The sequence below is a fragment of the Dissoconium aciculare genome (assembly GCF_010015565.1).
Source record: "Dissoconium aciculare CBS 342.82 unplaced genomic scaffold K489scaffold_6, whole genome shotgun sequence".
Classification (NCBI taxonomy): Eukaryota; Fungi; Ascomycota; class Dothideomycetes; order Mycosphaerellales; family Dissoconiaceae; genus Dissoconium; species Dissoconium aciculare.
In genome coordinates, this window is record NW_022984956.1 from 920131 (window position 1) to 934355 (window position 14225).

The 14225-nt window shown below is 52.7% G+C and overlaps 4 protein-coding genes across 4 annotated transcripts; 1 reads left to right on the top strand and 3 right to left on the bottom strand.

Annotated features, from left to right (window-relative positions):
* Positions 1–208: 208 nt before the first annotated feature.
* K489DRAFT_410012 (ribosomal protein L2) lies at positions 209–1147 on the bottom strand (the record flags this gene model as incomplete). Its single annotated transcript, XM_033607655.1, has 4 exons — positions 209–346; positions 403–968; positions 1031–1088; positions 1124–1147. 4 exons carry the CDS (start codon positions 1145–1147, stop codon positions 209–211), a joined length of 786 nt encoding a protein of 261 aa, XP_033459943.1.
* A 198-nt stretch (positions 1148–1345) lies between these two features.
* On the bottom strand, positions 1346–2432 carry K489DRAFT_380293 (uncharacterized protein; the record flags this gene model as incomplete). Its single annotated transcript, XM_033604850.1, has 1 exon — positions 1346–2432. A coding segment is annotated over exon 1 (610 nt), but the record flags the coding sequence as incomplete, so codon positions are not given.
* Positions 2433–2611: 179 nt separating this feature from the next.
* Positions 2612–4605, top strand: K489DRAFT_370521 (uncharacterized protein; the record flags this gene model as incomplete). The annotated part of the gene is made up of 5 exons (XM_033603144.1): positions 2612–2806; positions 2906–3075; positions 3186–3315; positions 3372–3773; positions 3802–4605. The coding sequence occupies 5 exons, from the start codon at positions 2612–2614 to the stop codon at positions 4603–4605; spliced, it is 1701 nt and encodes a 566-aa protein (XP_033459945.1).
* A 479-nt stretch (positions 4606–5084) lies between these two features.
* K489DRAFT_370522 (polyketide synthase) lies at positions 5085–12816 on the bottom strand (the record flags this gene model as incomplete). Its single annotated transcript, XM_033603145.1, has 8 exons — positions 5085–6453; positions 6510–6925; positions 6980–7261; positions 7318–9468; positions 9502–11222; positions 11330–11533; positions 11594–12135; positions 12182–12816. The coding sequence occupies 8 exons, from the start codon at positions 12814–12816 to the stop codon at positions 5085–5087; spliced, it is 7320 nt and encodes a 2439-aa protein (XP_033459946.1).
* Positions 12817–14225: the final 1409 nt, after the last annotated feature.

The window sequence follows — 14225 nt, forward strand, 5'->3', positions numbered from 1 at the left end:
TTCGAACTTTGCAAACAAAACATTTCCGCTCTATAACAGAGGGAACGAGCCGTCATTAACGATGTCGTGTTGAAAATGCTCATATAGGACGTTCAATAAAGTAGGTAGCTCTTTAACCGGAATGGCTAGACTACAATCCACAAAGCGACTGTCCCAGACGCAGCAGAAACCCAGAAACCCCACCAACACCGAGATCTCATTGATGCATTTAGTCCTTGACCTTTTGAGTACCACGCAGAAGACCAGTTCTCCTCGCGGCAATGAGACCAGCCTTTTGACCTTGAGTGGCGTATCGTGAAATGGTAGACGCCTTACCAATGTGCTGGTGGTTACCACCACCGTGAGGCTATAAGTGTCTATGTCAGCAGTCGTCCTTGTGAGAGTGATTTCGCCTCCACATACGTGATCCACGGGGTTCATGGCAACACCACGAGTTCGGGGCCATGAGTGACGCTTGACGGCGAACTTATGCTTGGCGCGCGAGGCCTTCAACAGAGGCTTGTCGGTTCGTCCACCTCCAGCAACAATACCGATCATGCCACGGACAGTGCTCTTGACAACCTTCTTCGCGCCAGATGGGAGCTTGATGCGGGTCTTGCCCTCGTCGGGGTTGTGGCCAATGACGGTGACGTAGTTTCCGCTCGTTCGGCCAAGAGCACCTCGGTCACCAATCTTCTCCTCCACGTTGCTGACAACGGTACCTTCGGGGATGGAGCCAAGCGGGAGGACGTTGCCGACGGTGAGAGCGGCGTTCTTTCCGGCGTAGATGAACTGGCCAGTGTACATGCCCTCGTTGGCAATGAAGGTCTCGGTGTGAAGTTTGTATCGGTACGGGTCACGGAAAACGACCTTGGCGAGTGGTGCACCACGTCCAGCATCGTGGATGATCTCCTTCACCACTCCGCGGACGTAGCCGTGTCGCTCAGCATAGTCGTATGTTCGGAACTTGGCCGGAGCCTTGTTGAGACCTTTTTCACGGTGTTAGTTGGCTGTAGTACGCAAGTCGCATTGTTGCAGGTCCCGAACATACGAGTGTTGGCAGTGAAGATGGATCCACGACCCTTCCTCTGGTTACGAATAACACGACCCTGCGATTGTCAGTATCATTGATGCTGTAGCGAACCTCATCGTCGTGCTGGCTCACCATCTTGAATATTGGTGGGCGTGATGTCTGTTGTCTCTTCGTCGAACTTCCGCTAGGTGCGCTGTAGAAATCTCAAGTGTGCAAAGTAAGTCTTGGCAAAATGTGGTATGTGGTCCGTGCACAAGCCCCAGCGGGCCACAACCTGTCGCGACTTCGACCTCAACCTCACCCGACGCTCGGCAGAAGCATCATACTCATTAAGACCAATTTAAGATCCATCGAAGCAATTGCCCATCAAGTGATTTCTCGATCGTCAACTGGTACTCGGGAGAGCTTCGGCTCTTTACCTTAGAATTTGCCTTCGCACGACACGCGAACGTCTACAGGATGAGAAAACATGCCATTGGAGCCATGCGAAATCACCAAATTCTGCATGATCATTGTTACAACAAATTTGTGACTTGGGCGCACTCGTGAAGCCAGCGCCGATGATTGCGCGCATCATTAGGTTCGCAGGGTCATTAAATTTGAAGCTTGACTGAGGAAGAATCTTAGCTGTACCAGCGCACTGAGCCCGACGCGGAGAGCACAATATTTCAGCGGAATCAAATTCAGATCTCGGATCGCGACCAGCACGAGTAATACATACGTGACAGTCTGCCCATGGATCGCGGTGGGTCGCCGTGGCCGTCTGAGAACACTCAAGTGCGTTGACACCTGTGCGCCGCCGCAGTCGTTTTGCGCACCGCCGAGTGGAGTCCTCGCAATCTGTCGAACGGAATCGTGATACTTTCCAAGTTGTGTTCCAGATTTTTAGCAAGCATATCAAGCATTGACGCCGACTGCCTCTCTCTGCGGAGATGTTGAATCGCCTTGACAAGGTGCAACATAGGCAAATTTGACGTATTCGCACTTTCCAGAGCACTGCGAGTCGACTTGAACAAATTACGGAGCTCATAGTAGTGACGCGCCTGCACGCTCGCTTCTGCACACTCGCTTTCTCGAGTCAGCCGGACAGATCTGCTTCAGACGTTCGTCGACTGTCGGATCGGTCACCTTGAAACGCGCCTGCACTGTAGGCAACCGGCATTCAATACGGATTATAGGTAAGTGCTTCGATGACTCTGCAAAGCGGAGCAAATTGCCGAAGACCTACTCCATGTGCTATTTGCTTTATCACTAAAGCAAGTAAAGCAATACTTGCTGTGGTGAGTGCATCGCGGGTGGCTTGACACGGGCACTCGCAGCGTGCATCGTCGCTCTGAGAATACGAGGAGTCAGATATGAGCGAGACCTCTTCTCGCGGCGTTGTATATACATGATGATAGATTGGTGAATGAATCGTGCTTGTAAACATCATTGTCCTAGCGTTGCTGTCGGCTTAGTCACATGTGCTCCGCCGTTTGGATGGCACTTACGGTGGCACCCTTGCTCTCTGGCCAAATTTCTAAAAGTCCAACTGCCCGCGCTTTCATATCTGAGAGTCTCCGTCCATTTCAAACCATCCACTTTGCGTCCATCTTCACCATGGATTCAGATTCAGATACGAGCTCGCTATCCTCCGCTCCCGAGGAGGAGATCAAGAAGCTTGCGCCGATTTTCGTACGCGCAAAAAAGGCCACGAAACTGGTCGCACCTCCCCCACCAGTCTCACCTCCTCGACCCAAGAGACCACCATCTCCTCCTCATGAAGAAGTCCTGGCAGACAACCCCGACATCGCCGTGAGTTCTGAGATTCGTTGACGCGCAAAGACGCGTTACAAACGCGCCTGTTACGCGATTTTCGCCCCGTACTAATTGTGAGCCGGATACCATGTCTAGTTCATTGTAATGTTTCGATCGCGGTTCGCAGAAGCATTCCCTGGCAAGCTTGCCCATTTCGGGCCCCAAGACCTCGAATTCGGTGTTGTCGACTCACATCCGAGCCCTCAGGTAGAGAATCTACTCTGTGCCCTGCTAGCTCTGCTATTGAACAGAAAGAAACCGATCGAGTACGTTGATCACCGGACAATCGCAAGACGAGGATGCATGGACCTCGCAGAGGCGATCTACTTGGATACTTGAAACGTGCCAACTTGCTGACAACGTCCTGTTGTCATAGACGAGGACATCACGGGCGAGCACTAGAAGAGGCGGTCGCTTCGCATAAGTCGCAATGGCCACACAAATGGGCTGCCCAGAACCCTCTTCACGGCGGCAAGGACTTTTACAACATGACGCCATCGCAAAGGGTACGATGTTGCGGATTCGGATCTTTGTGTCACAAGCTGACCTTGATGTGATCCAGCTCGATTTACTACGCACCCTCATACTTTGGGCGCTCACGTCGTCCGACGCAATATCCACAATCATGAAAGATCGCTACAAACAGAACCGACATGCCGATGACGAGAATCAGCCTCTTTCAGTACAACCGTGGGGCAATGATGGAGACAAGAGACGGTACTTTCTGATACAAGGATTGGATGACACTGGCTTCAGAGTCTATCGCGAGGGCAACCGCTACACAAAGAATGCACATTGGTGGAGCGTTGCAGGAAACATCCAAGAGGTGAAAGATCTCGCCGAAAAGCTGGAAAAGCAGGATGGCACTCAAGCTGCACGACGATTGGCTATGAAAATGTCCAATGCGATTCCCATGTTCGAAGCTACAGAAGAGGTGAAATACAGAGTGCCTATTGGAGTGGTTGTGAGGATCTTTACTGACTCAGAAGCAGAAACGGCATCGCCGCGAGTACAGGCAGCAACGACGAGCAGCTTTCGCACGTCCCGAGCAGGGCTTCGGTATCTACGAAGGTCGTACCCGTGGAAAACGTATGCGCTACACCTACGATGAAGATGAGGACGATACATCAGACGCTGGTTCTGGGAGATTAGCAGGCAGACAGCAGTCCGCTCGTAGCAACTCTGCCGAAGCGGGGCCAACCATCACTGCTAGTGGGCGACAAATACGCAAACCGAGGACCGGAGATTACGGCGAGGGGCTGCTCAGTGGCAATGTTCAAGATGTCAATGGAGACGCGGACGGGCGTGATGTTGGCGCAGATTCAAATTCCCGTGCAAGGCGATCAGGTCGTAGCGCCACAAACGGCGAACACCACGCCGACGGCAGAGGATACCAGGATAATGATGAAGTCGCCAGCGCCGACGAATGGGACAGTGACAAGGACGATGGCGATGATGAGCGTATGCCCGACGCCGACGACGACAAAGAATTCCAGGCTGATGCAGAGGACGATGACGATGACGAGGAGGACGAATTGGCAAACGACGATGAAGGCCAGCCGGAAGAACTCAGCAGTCTTGTCGTGAAACTCCGAATCCCGGGAAGCGGTACCGCCACAACCGATGAAACTCCGCCGACGAGCCCGCACGTTCCGTCGGAAGCTGCTGCATGTCAACCCCAAGCAGATTCAACAAAGCGACTCGAAGCGGACGGAGTGATGCCTAGTGCAACGCTAGCATCAAATGCCAATCGTGTATCTGAGGATCAGAAGCAGGTCGTCACGACGGGACTGTAACATCACGTCGATTGCATATACTCTTTGATGGGCTTCTAGTCACGCACAAAAATGCAACATGGTGGGCTCTGGCTAAGGATGCCTTACGCCGAGAAGAAGACTTGGCCAGGAGGAAGGCGCGCTTCGCTGAAATGGCGGGCCCTTGCGCAATGTAGAACTAATTGCATGCATGCATTCAATTCTGGTGTATATGTTCTAAATCATGTTCCGCGGCATCACGGACGGTGGGAATGCCCTATGTAGAAGCAAGGATTTCCTCGTTCGAGACTACGAAGCTTCGTTCGATATTGTGATGGCGCACGGTTGTTCAGAATATTGCCGCAGAAGTAATGTGCGATCGACAATAGACTACATTGCCGGCTCGCGACAGCCAGCTTTTCCTTTGAAATTGCCCAAAAGAAGGTAATTAGGACGCAGGAGTCTTTTGGAGAGCGTTCTGGAAGTTATATTTATGACTCTTACAAAAGAAATTGGGGTTTTCACTCGCCCTTGATTAATGCCACCAGACCTTTGGCGGCATGCTGCCCCAGCATTTCCAAGGTTCCCATTCCTAGCATCTCCAACACGCTGATGTTGAAGCCAAAGGTCTGCTTCCACCACTGTCTCATGTCGATGGCGATCAAGCTGTCCATACCCAGATCTGCCAGGCCGAGGGAGATGTTGATCTCTTCATCGGTCTTCATCAACAAGCCGAGGAGCTTTTTCGCAATCTCAGTAGCGATGAGTTTGGTGGCATCTTCGGTTTGAAGGATGGATACGTCTGCCTTTGCGCTAGTGAGGAATGACTTGAAATCATCGCTTGAAGATGCGTTGGATGACCCTTCGACTCGTGCATTGTGGTAGACGGCCATTCGTGGATCGCGGCGCCATGGCACTCGGTTGTTCTCATTTGACAGGGGCGTGGCAGTGCCTAGGCCCAGCACGAAGGTATTGGCGTGAACGTAGGCGCCGTCGTGCCGCGCTGCTTTGGGTGACGGCGGACCAGTAGCGACCGCCAGTGCGTCTATGACCTCGTTCTGTCGAATAGTCCAGAAACCTTGAGAGTGGAGTTGGTTCAGAACATCCTTTGATTGGGCGATGATACCAACGTCCTCGACAGCGGCGAGATCAATGGCACTAGCCGCGAGTCCGAGGGAGTTCCGATATTGAACGAATGCATCCAGAAATGTGTTAGAGGCAGCGTAGCTGGTCTGACCTTTGGTACCGATAGCGCCGGCGATAGAAGCAAAGCAGACGAAGAAATCAAGATCGAGGCCAGCGTCCACGGTGGCATTGTGCAAGTTCCATGTGCCTCGAACTTTTGGCGCCCGGACCAATTCCCAGTCGTCCCATGTCATGTTAGCCAAAAGCGTGTCGCGGAGGACAATGCTCATCTGAAGTATTCCCTTGAGAGGCGCATCGGTAGCCTGCTCGACAGCATTGGTGACATCGGCGAGGTTGACGACGCTTCCCTTGACCAAGGTGACGTTGCACCCCATGCTTCGCAGTTCTCGAACGAGATCTTGATCTTCGTGCTTGTCTCCAGCGCTTCGCCCAAGGTAGATGAGGTTACGAGCACCACGTTCGACCATCCAAATGGAAATGACGCGTCCAAGACCGCCCAGACCACCAACAAGAAGATAAGACGCAGAGCTTTCGAAGCTGGTTACTTTTTGGCGTTCGGTAATGTCGGAATCTAAGAGCGATTGCTCAGGCAATGTTCTGAGCTCGACTAAAACCTTTCCAATGTGCTCGTCGCGCTGCAGATACGCGAAAGCGTCTGCCACGGAAGTATGGATGAAGGTTTGAGCAACTGGAATTGGCTTGATGTGGCCCTCATTGTATAGCTTGAGTGCAGTCATAAGGAGCCTGTCTCGCAGTCAGTGAGATGTTGTGCAAATATGTTGCGGCCGGCGATGACTTACTTGCTGACCACGGCAGGTTTTGCAACGCGGAGTCGATCAAGGTCAACGTGTGAAAATGTCTTGTTGCCTAGGAAGCCTTCCATGTCAAGTTTTGCAGCCCCCAACAGATCTTTCTTGCCGATTTCAATCATCCTACCGAAATCAGCGACGCATGTCCAGGTAGCATGAAGTAGTTCCCCAGTGACCGAGTTCAAGACGACGTCGACTCCTTTGCCATTGGTTGCCTTCAGGAGAGCGTTCGCAAAAGACCCTTCTCCAAGGTCGAAGATGTGTTGCGAGGGGATCTTCAACTGTCCAGACAGCATCTTTCTCTTCTCTAGGTTGTCTACTGTTGCATATACCTGAGCGCCGAGCTGCTGAGCGATTTGAACAGCCGCAAGCCCAACATCGCTGGCCGCATTGTGAATGAGAACAGACTGCGGATGTTAGCAACCAGTGCCGCGTAGACATGAAATCAACTAATAGCTTACCTCTCCGTCTGTCAAATTTCCCACGTTCTGAAGTGCGTACAGAGCGACGGAGAATGCCGTAGGCATTGTGGCCGCCTCTGCAAAGCTCAAAGCTTCAGGGAGTCTGATGCAAAGAGCTTGCGATGCGGTCACCACTGAACTCAAAGCATCCCGGGCAAGCGCCAGCACTCGGTCGCCTGCTCGGAGGTGTTGTACTCCCGAACCCGTCTTAATAACCACACCCGCAGCTTCTTGACCAAAGGCAAGGTCGCCGGGCTCGAGGCCGGCGGCAATCTGAACATCCTATAAGCGCGTAAATCGTACTGCCGTAGGCTGCAATAGTTGGTTGGGGAACTTACCCGATGATTAAGTCCGGCGCAGTAAACCTGGATTTGAACATCTTTCGGACCGAGTGGCTCGGCTGTGCGGCTCTTCCAGTGCAGCCCGTCGAGGCGGCCGGCTCGTCCAATAGCAAGCGTGGCTGCGTCATTTGGTTCCGAGACCAGAAGCTCATTGACCAAAGAGTATGGATAGAATCGACCGATAGAGATCTTTCCGTTTATGACAGCATACTCCATCTCGGAATCAAAGACTTCATCCTCCTGGCGAGAGTGGAACTTCTCAAACGCCGCAAATACCTCAGGACTATCGAACTCCGCGTCGGTCTGACAAACGGCGAGGGCGACATTAGTCTCGTTACGGAAACTCCTTGAAAATCCGAGCACATCGGCGTAACGAGGGTCAGCAACGCCAACGCTACCGACTTTGGTAATCCAGAAGATGCCAGCATCCTGCACACTGGCAAGATACTTCTTGAGCTGCTCGAACTCAGCCGGCTTGAGATCATGTAGGAACGGACCGGCAAGGTCAAGAACCGAGACCACATCTCGTCCTACGTGCGGTTTACTTTCCAGAGTGGCAAGAGAGACGGCAAAACCACGCTCTTCTAGCCTCGCTTGGATCAGACTCACGTCGATATGATCGCCTGCACGTAGAACCGTGATCTCCTTCGAGATATCAAGAGATCTCTTCGGACGTGCCACCAGGATTCTGTTGATGGAATCTGCTTTTTCCTTGTGGATGTCTAGATCGTTCGCGGCGATGAGTTGATTCCAGCTTTGAGGGTCAAGCCGCTGTCCCACTGAAAGCTGATCAGCGGCTTTCCACCAGCTCGGCAGTGAGCCGAATAAGAAGTTGCTCCATACGGGTTGCGAAGGCTCCTGCAGTAGTAGACGTCCCTGTGGATGCAAAAGTTGACGCAGGTTACGCATGCCCGCCGCTGCGTCAGCGACCTGGTGGAACACATTGTTGGCGATGATCAGATCAAATTTCCGGTCGCCGAAGCCCTGATCTTCGAGAGGAAGGCCGATGTCCAAGGGTACAAATTCGACGTTACGAATGCCCTTGAATTGCTCCTTGATGGACTCAAAAAGACTAGAGGAAAAATCAGTGAGAGTGTACTTGGAGAAAGAGCTGCCTAGCTGCTTCAAGACTTGAATTGCAGATTGACCGTTGCCGGCACCGAGCTCGAGCACTCGAAGATTGGGCCGGCTGTGGGCTATTCCGACAATGAAGTCGGTGAAATCGAATCCTGGGATTACAGTCCGCATTTTGTCGCTGCTGTCGTCCATTCCAATGACTCCGCTGGGTGAAACTTCTTCTCTTACCAAAGAGGCGATTGAAGTGCTGACTCGAGATAATGCTTGTGCAGCGCTCGATAGCGGACTGCCGGCAAGCTCATCCACTATCTTCTGAAGTTGGACGATTGAATCGCTGTAGTCTTCTTGAGCACCAATATTGGACTCAATCCAGGTCTTGTATTTCTGCAGATGATCCTGTGGTGGAGTGATATTGATGATATCCTGTCTCGCTCGGGCAAGGCAGAGTGTCGTCATCAGCTCAAAGCTCTGAAGATTTTCGGGCTTCAGTTCATATGGCTTGAAAAGCTCTGAAGCGTCTGCAAAGTCGACGTCAGCGCGCCAGACGTGTCGAGCTGCAGCGTGTGCCTCAATGGCGTTGCCGTTATCGAGAATGGTGGACACAAAATCGGCGACGCGCATGACAACTTGACCATTACAGCTAAAGTCGCCGCTACCAAGCACAACATTGTTGGTGGTGACAGAGCCTATCACGCTTGCGGTGAGGTTCTCAGCGCAGCGGGAGACGGAAAGTTCTCTCACACTTGTGGCGACTTGATTCTTGAAGTTGTTCGTCAACCCAAAGATAGACGCCACGACCATAAGCTGCAGACCCGCGTCCATCGTGGCTGGGTGCATGTGAAAGTGTCTCTCGTCGCCCTGGTGAGCGTTCTTGATAATTCCCGTCGCCTGGCCTGGTGAGGTTGTGGATGACCTGATATTTTCTTGACATTGAAAGCGAGGACCGTAAACATTTCCAGCGAGGCGCGATGCGTGATGCCACCCTTTGCTATCCACTTGTCTGGGCAGTTCCGGAGCATTCACCGTGGGGCCAATGCTTTCGACCATCGCCTTGATCTCGCCAGAGAAATGCTTTGTTCAATTTGTTCCGTTGTGCGAGCCGACGGTGAACTCCCACCAATCGCTTTCAACAGAAGTAGCCAAACGCTGCTTCCGGAGAGTTGAGATGAGTTCAATAGGTTGTCCTTCCACAAGAGCAAGAGCTGAAGTTGCCGCAGCTTGACGGATCTTGAACCCTTCCTGAATGCCCGTTGTCTGTCTAATCGCTTCGCCAGCCATGGCAACATATCCAGTGAATGGCAGAAGGATGTCTTCGCCAATCTGGTGGTCCCTGACCCATGGGACGTTATCGATATGAAGGATGTTTCGCCATACGGGCTCGTAATTCGTGCTTTCCACAATCTGAACACCAAGGAGATCATGGTGAGCGTATTCTCGGAAACGCCACTCCTTCGTCGCTCTAGTCTCATGCCATTTCTGATTGGAATGGTCCCAAGGATATCTCGGTAGATCTGTGAGGGAAGTGCCAGATGGAAACAAAGCTGGGAGGTCTAGAGGGATGTGTAAGGTGTATAGCTTGCCGAGCATGTTCAACCAGGCTTCCGTGCTCTCTTGTCCTCGGGCGAGAGTGCCGACGTATGACGCACTCACTGATCGCTCCCTCCAAATCTGGCGCAATGGACCCGCAAGTGCAGAGTGTGGGCCAATTTCGAGGAATAGGGCATTCTTGCCGACATCATGGTCGAGGATTTCTAGGACCGCTGCGCGGAACAAGACCGGGCTTTCCAGATTTGACTGCCAGTACCTGGAGCCAAGCAGTGTTCCTTTCTCAAGGATTTTGCCGGTGACACTGGAGAAAAATGGCAATTGGAGGCCCTGGCCGAACATCTTGGGCCCGACCATTTGGTAGTAGTCCTCACCAATCTCGGTCATGTGGTACGAGTGGTATGCCTTCTCAACTTTTAAGAGCCTTGCCAAGACGTTAGGATGGGCCTTGGAGATCTCGCTCACCACCGCCTCTACTTGTTCGAGGTCTCCAGAGAGCGTGACACTTTTGGCAGAATTCTCGCAAGCGACGCCCACGTTCGGTACCAAAAAAGGCTTGACATCGTCCCAGCTCAATCCAATGGCTGCCATACCGCCCTTCCGTTGTTGCTTCTTGGCGACAGCTCCTCGATGGAATGCAGCAGTGATTGCTTGTTCGGCGCTGAGGGCTCCAGCGGCATATGCCGCCGCTATCTCTCCGGATGAGTGACCCACAACCGCAGCTGGCTTGACGCCGACGGCATTCAAAGCGGCCACCAGCGCAACCTGGATGGCCGTGCAGAGAGGCTGTGAAAGCTCAGCCAAGTGGACCTGGCTGGTCTTTGCGGGTTTTCGTAATTCTGCCTCAATGGTCCACTTCGGCCCATCAGCACCGAAAGTCTTGAGGTGCGCATCCATAGCCTTGATAGTGGACTTGAAATGCCGGTTACTCCGCAGGAGTTCTTTACCCATCTGTGGCCACTGTGCACCTTGACCTGTGAATACCATGACAATGTTAGAAAGCGGTGATGGTTTCACAGGTGCAGATTGCACGCCTGGCTTCTCCCTGGACGCCACAACGAATCCTCGATGGCCTAAATGCTCTCTTCTGGTGGCTAAAGTGTAGGCGAGATCCTCGATGCGCTCTGCGTGCTGACTCAGATACGCCCGATGATTTTCCATTGTCCTTGTGACCGCTTCACTCATGGCGGCAGAATACAGCAGCAATTGGGGATCGTCCGAGGCCTCTTCCAGCATAGGAGCGGCGTCAAAGCTCGCGGCAGAATCAAGAATAACATGAACTATGATGAACGAGTCAGCTATTAATTACCATCGCCAGATGCGAATCGTCTTCCGGAGCGGAATGAGAAAAGAACGAATGAGGTGTTCGCTCAAGCACAAGACCTACCATTACTTCCACCGATACCGAAGTTGTTTATGCTCACTCGCTCTTGACGATCAGATGGCCAAGCCGTTGGTTCGACCGGCACAGTTAGCTTGTTTTCCGCGAATGGTATCTTCGGATTGGGTGTTGTGAATTTGATGTTGGGTGGAATAACTCGATGTTCCAAAGCCAGAACAGCCTTAATAAGCGAAGAGAGCCCACTAGCACCTGTTGATCATCAATGAGCAGACGTAACGTAGACGAAGAGGAGATAGAACAATTACGTACCCTCACTGTGACCAAAGTTGGGCTTTATTGATGTGATGTAGATACCATTCTGACCGAAGATGTGTCCAATTGCTTTTGTTTCGACGGAATCGCCTGCCTGAGTTCCAGTGCCGTGGAGTTCCGCAAACGCCGTCTCTGAAACATCTGCGATGCCAGCGGCTGCATAAGCTTTGTGAATCAGAGCCTCTTGAGTCTTTTCCCCAGGGAAAGTGATGCCCGGTGTCTTGCCATCGTGATTGGTTGCAGTTGCTCGGATAACAGCCCGGACGGGATTGCCATCTCGAATGGCATCTGCGAGGGGTTTGACATAAATCGCATTGAATGCCTCTGCACGTGCATAACCGTTCGCATCCGCGGAAAAGGTTTTGCACGAGGCATCGGGTGAGAGCGCCCCTTGCTCCGCGAGTTTGATGGTCATGGTGGGCGTGAGAATCAGACTCGCACCAGCAACGATGGCGGCTGTGCAATCCCCGTTCATGATTGCAAGGCAGGCGTTGTGTAGAGACTGAAGGGAGGCTGCACAAGCGGTTCGAATGGTAGCACTATGCAGGTTAGCTCCGCAGCCAGGATCCCAAAGGTCATTCGTACCTTGGGCCTTGAAGATCCATCTCGTAAGAGATTCGATTTGCTAGGGCGAAGTCTGATTGACCAATTATACGGTGTACACCGTACTGCTGTGAGTCCTTGTCCATGATCTCGCTCCAATCTTCTGAAAAGTTTCCGACCCAAACGCCGGTCTTGCTGCCTCGCCAGTTGACAATGCCTGCATCCTCCACGACCTCTCTGGCGAGCTCCAATAATTGTCGCTGCTGCGGATCGGTGCGCTCTAGCTCTACCTGCGTCATGGAAAACAGTGAAGTATCCATGGTGCTAGGGTCGTTGTCTATGAAGTACCCATGCCTGGTGTTCACTGTGCCAGGCTTCTCTTTCTCCGAGTACCAACTTTCGATGTTGTAGCGTGAGGCTGGAACCACCGATCGGGCATCCTTTTTGTTGATGATGAAATCCCACATGTCTTGTGGGCTGTTGACACCGCCCGGGAGACGACATGCCATACCACAAATTGCCATCGGCACAAATCGATTGTCACGGTGGACCTCGCCAGGAGTTCCATCACCCAAGTTGATGTCATCGGGGTATGAGGATATGGAGCTTACTGGACCATTGTTGACGGCGACTGGGCTTCCATGTTCTTGACCGGGAGAATACATATGAGGCGCCATGTTGGACAGATAAATTCACACGCGTGTCAGGACTATGATCAACAAGCGTTTGGGCGACCTTCTATACGAATAAACTTATACCTGATACCTCGTCGTAACCCATTCTTCGGGGCGCAAGGACACGTGAGGGTTTGAGAGCCTTCATGAGCAGGCAGAAAAGATCTGTGTCGGCCTCTCTACCTGGGACAATAGAGGCCTCTGTCGTATCCAGAACTGTTCGGGTCAAACGCCGTCCCATGCCACGCGCGGATTCCGTCGGCGCGTTGGCTCCACTTCTCGGCATACGAGACGAGGTCGCTGCTGCCGTGGCGATACATCGGCGAATGACGGATGGAGTTGCCTGATGATGTGATTTCAGATGGAGTTCACACCGTGCGAGGTCTCACGATTTCGGGACCGCGGATTCCGAGCCTCGCAGATCGCTGCAGCACGACTGTAGAGCTGAGCGTGGCTAAGAGGGTCTAGTGAGAGCAATGCACACGGGGAGTGGTCCACTGAAGAGCTATGATGTCAATAGATGTGCCGTTACATATCTCAACGTGGTACGCAACCCGCAGGTAGCTTGAGCTTACTTCCATGCAGGCCGGTCAGCGAGAGTATGTATCAAGCGCTCACACATAAAGCGAAGGATTTGGAACGCGCCGCATGCTCGCGAGGCGCAAAGCTCCTTCTCCTGAGCGTATTGCAAACGGCCACCGAGATACTCGAGCACCGCGTCTCACAGTCGTGAAGCTGAATGAGGTGTGCCTGAATGCTGGGGGTCCTGAGACGATTCAGCGTCGGGCGATTGCTGTTGCTGCCTACAGGACTGAAGGATATATATTCGCTCCGCCTCGGTGCTGACATCGAACCATCTCTGGCCCCGTTGGTCGAATGAACACTGCACGCCTTGTCTTGGAACCAATGCTCGGCCGGTATTGAGACTTGTTATCTCCAAGCGGACGCAAGTGGCATGCTTACATGAAGCCAAGGCGCGGCGTATCTGGCGACGTCAAGTTCAGGCTCATGGTAGTCATGGCGCCTGATGATGGTGTCCAATGCCGATACGCGAAAGCCCTATATCGTGACAGCAAAAAGCATCCTGGCGCTCATCATCGCTCTGATGGCGAACGGCATCTCCCGCAATATATCTTGGCCATCTGCACCATCTCGTTTCTGGTTAATACGCCCTGCGGCGGGATCCTTCATCACCACTTGGCGCGTTCGACCTAATGTGTCGGTCATACAAGGATGATGGGATGTCGTTGGGATTGGTGATGTGGACGGTCTGCCCGGTCTGTGTGGAACCTCGGTAGATGTGTACTGATGTTGATAATTATGTGCATCCGGATGAGCGAGCAGCACTGTACAGGCATGTGCAAGCTGTGGTATGATACTCCCCAGAAGGACGCGCGTTGGTGCAAGCCCAA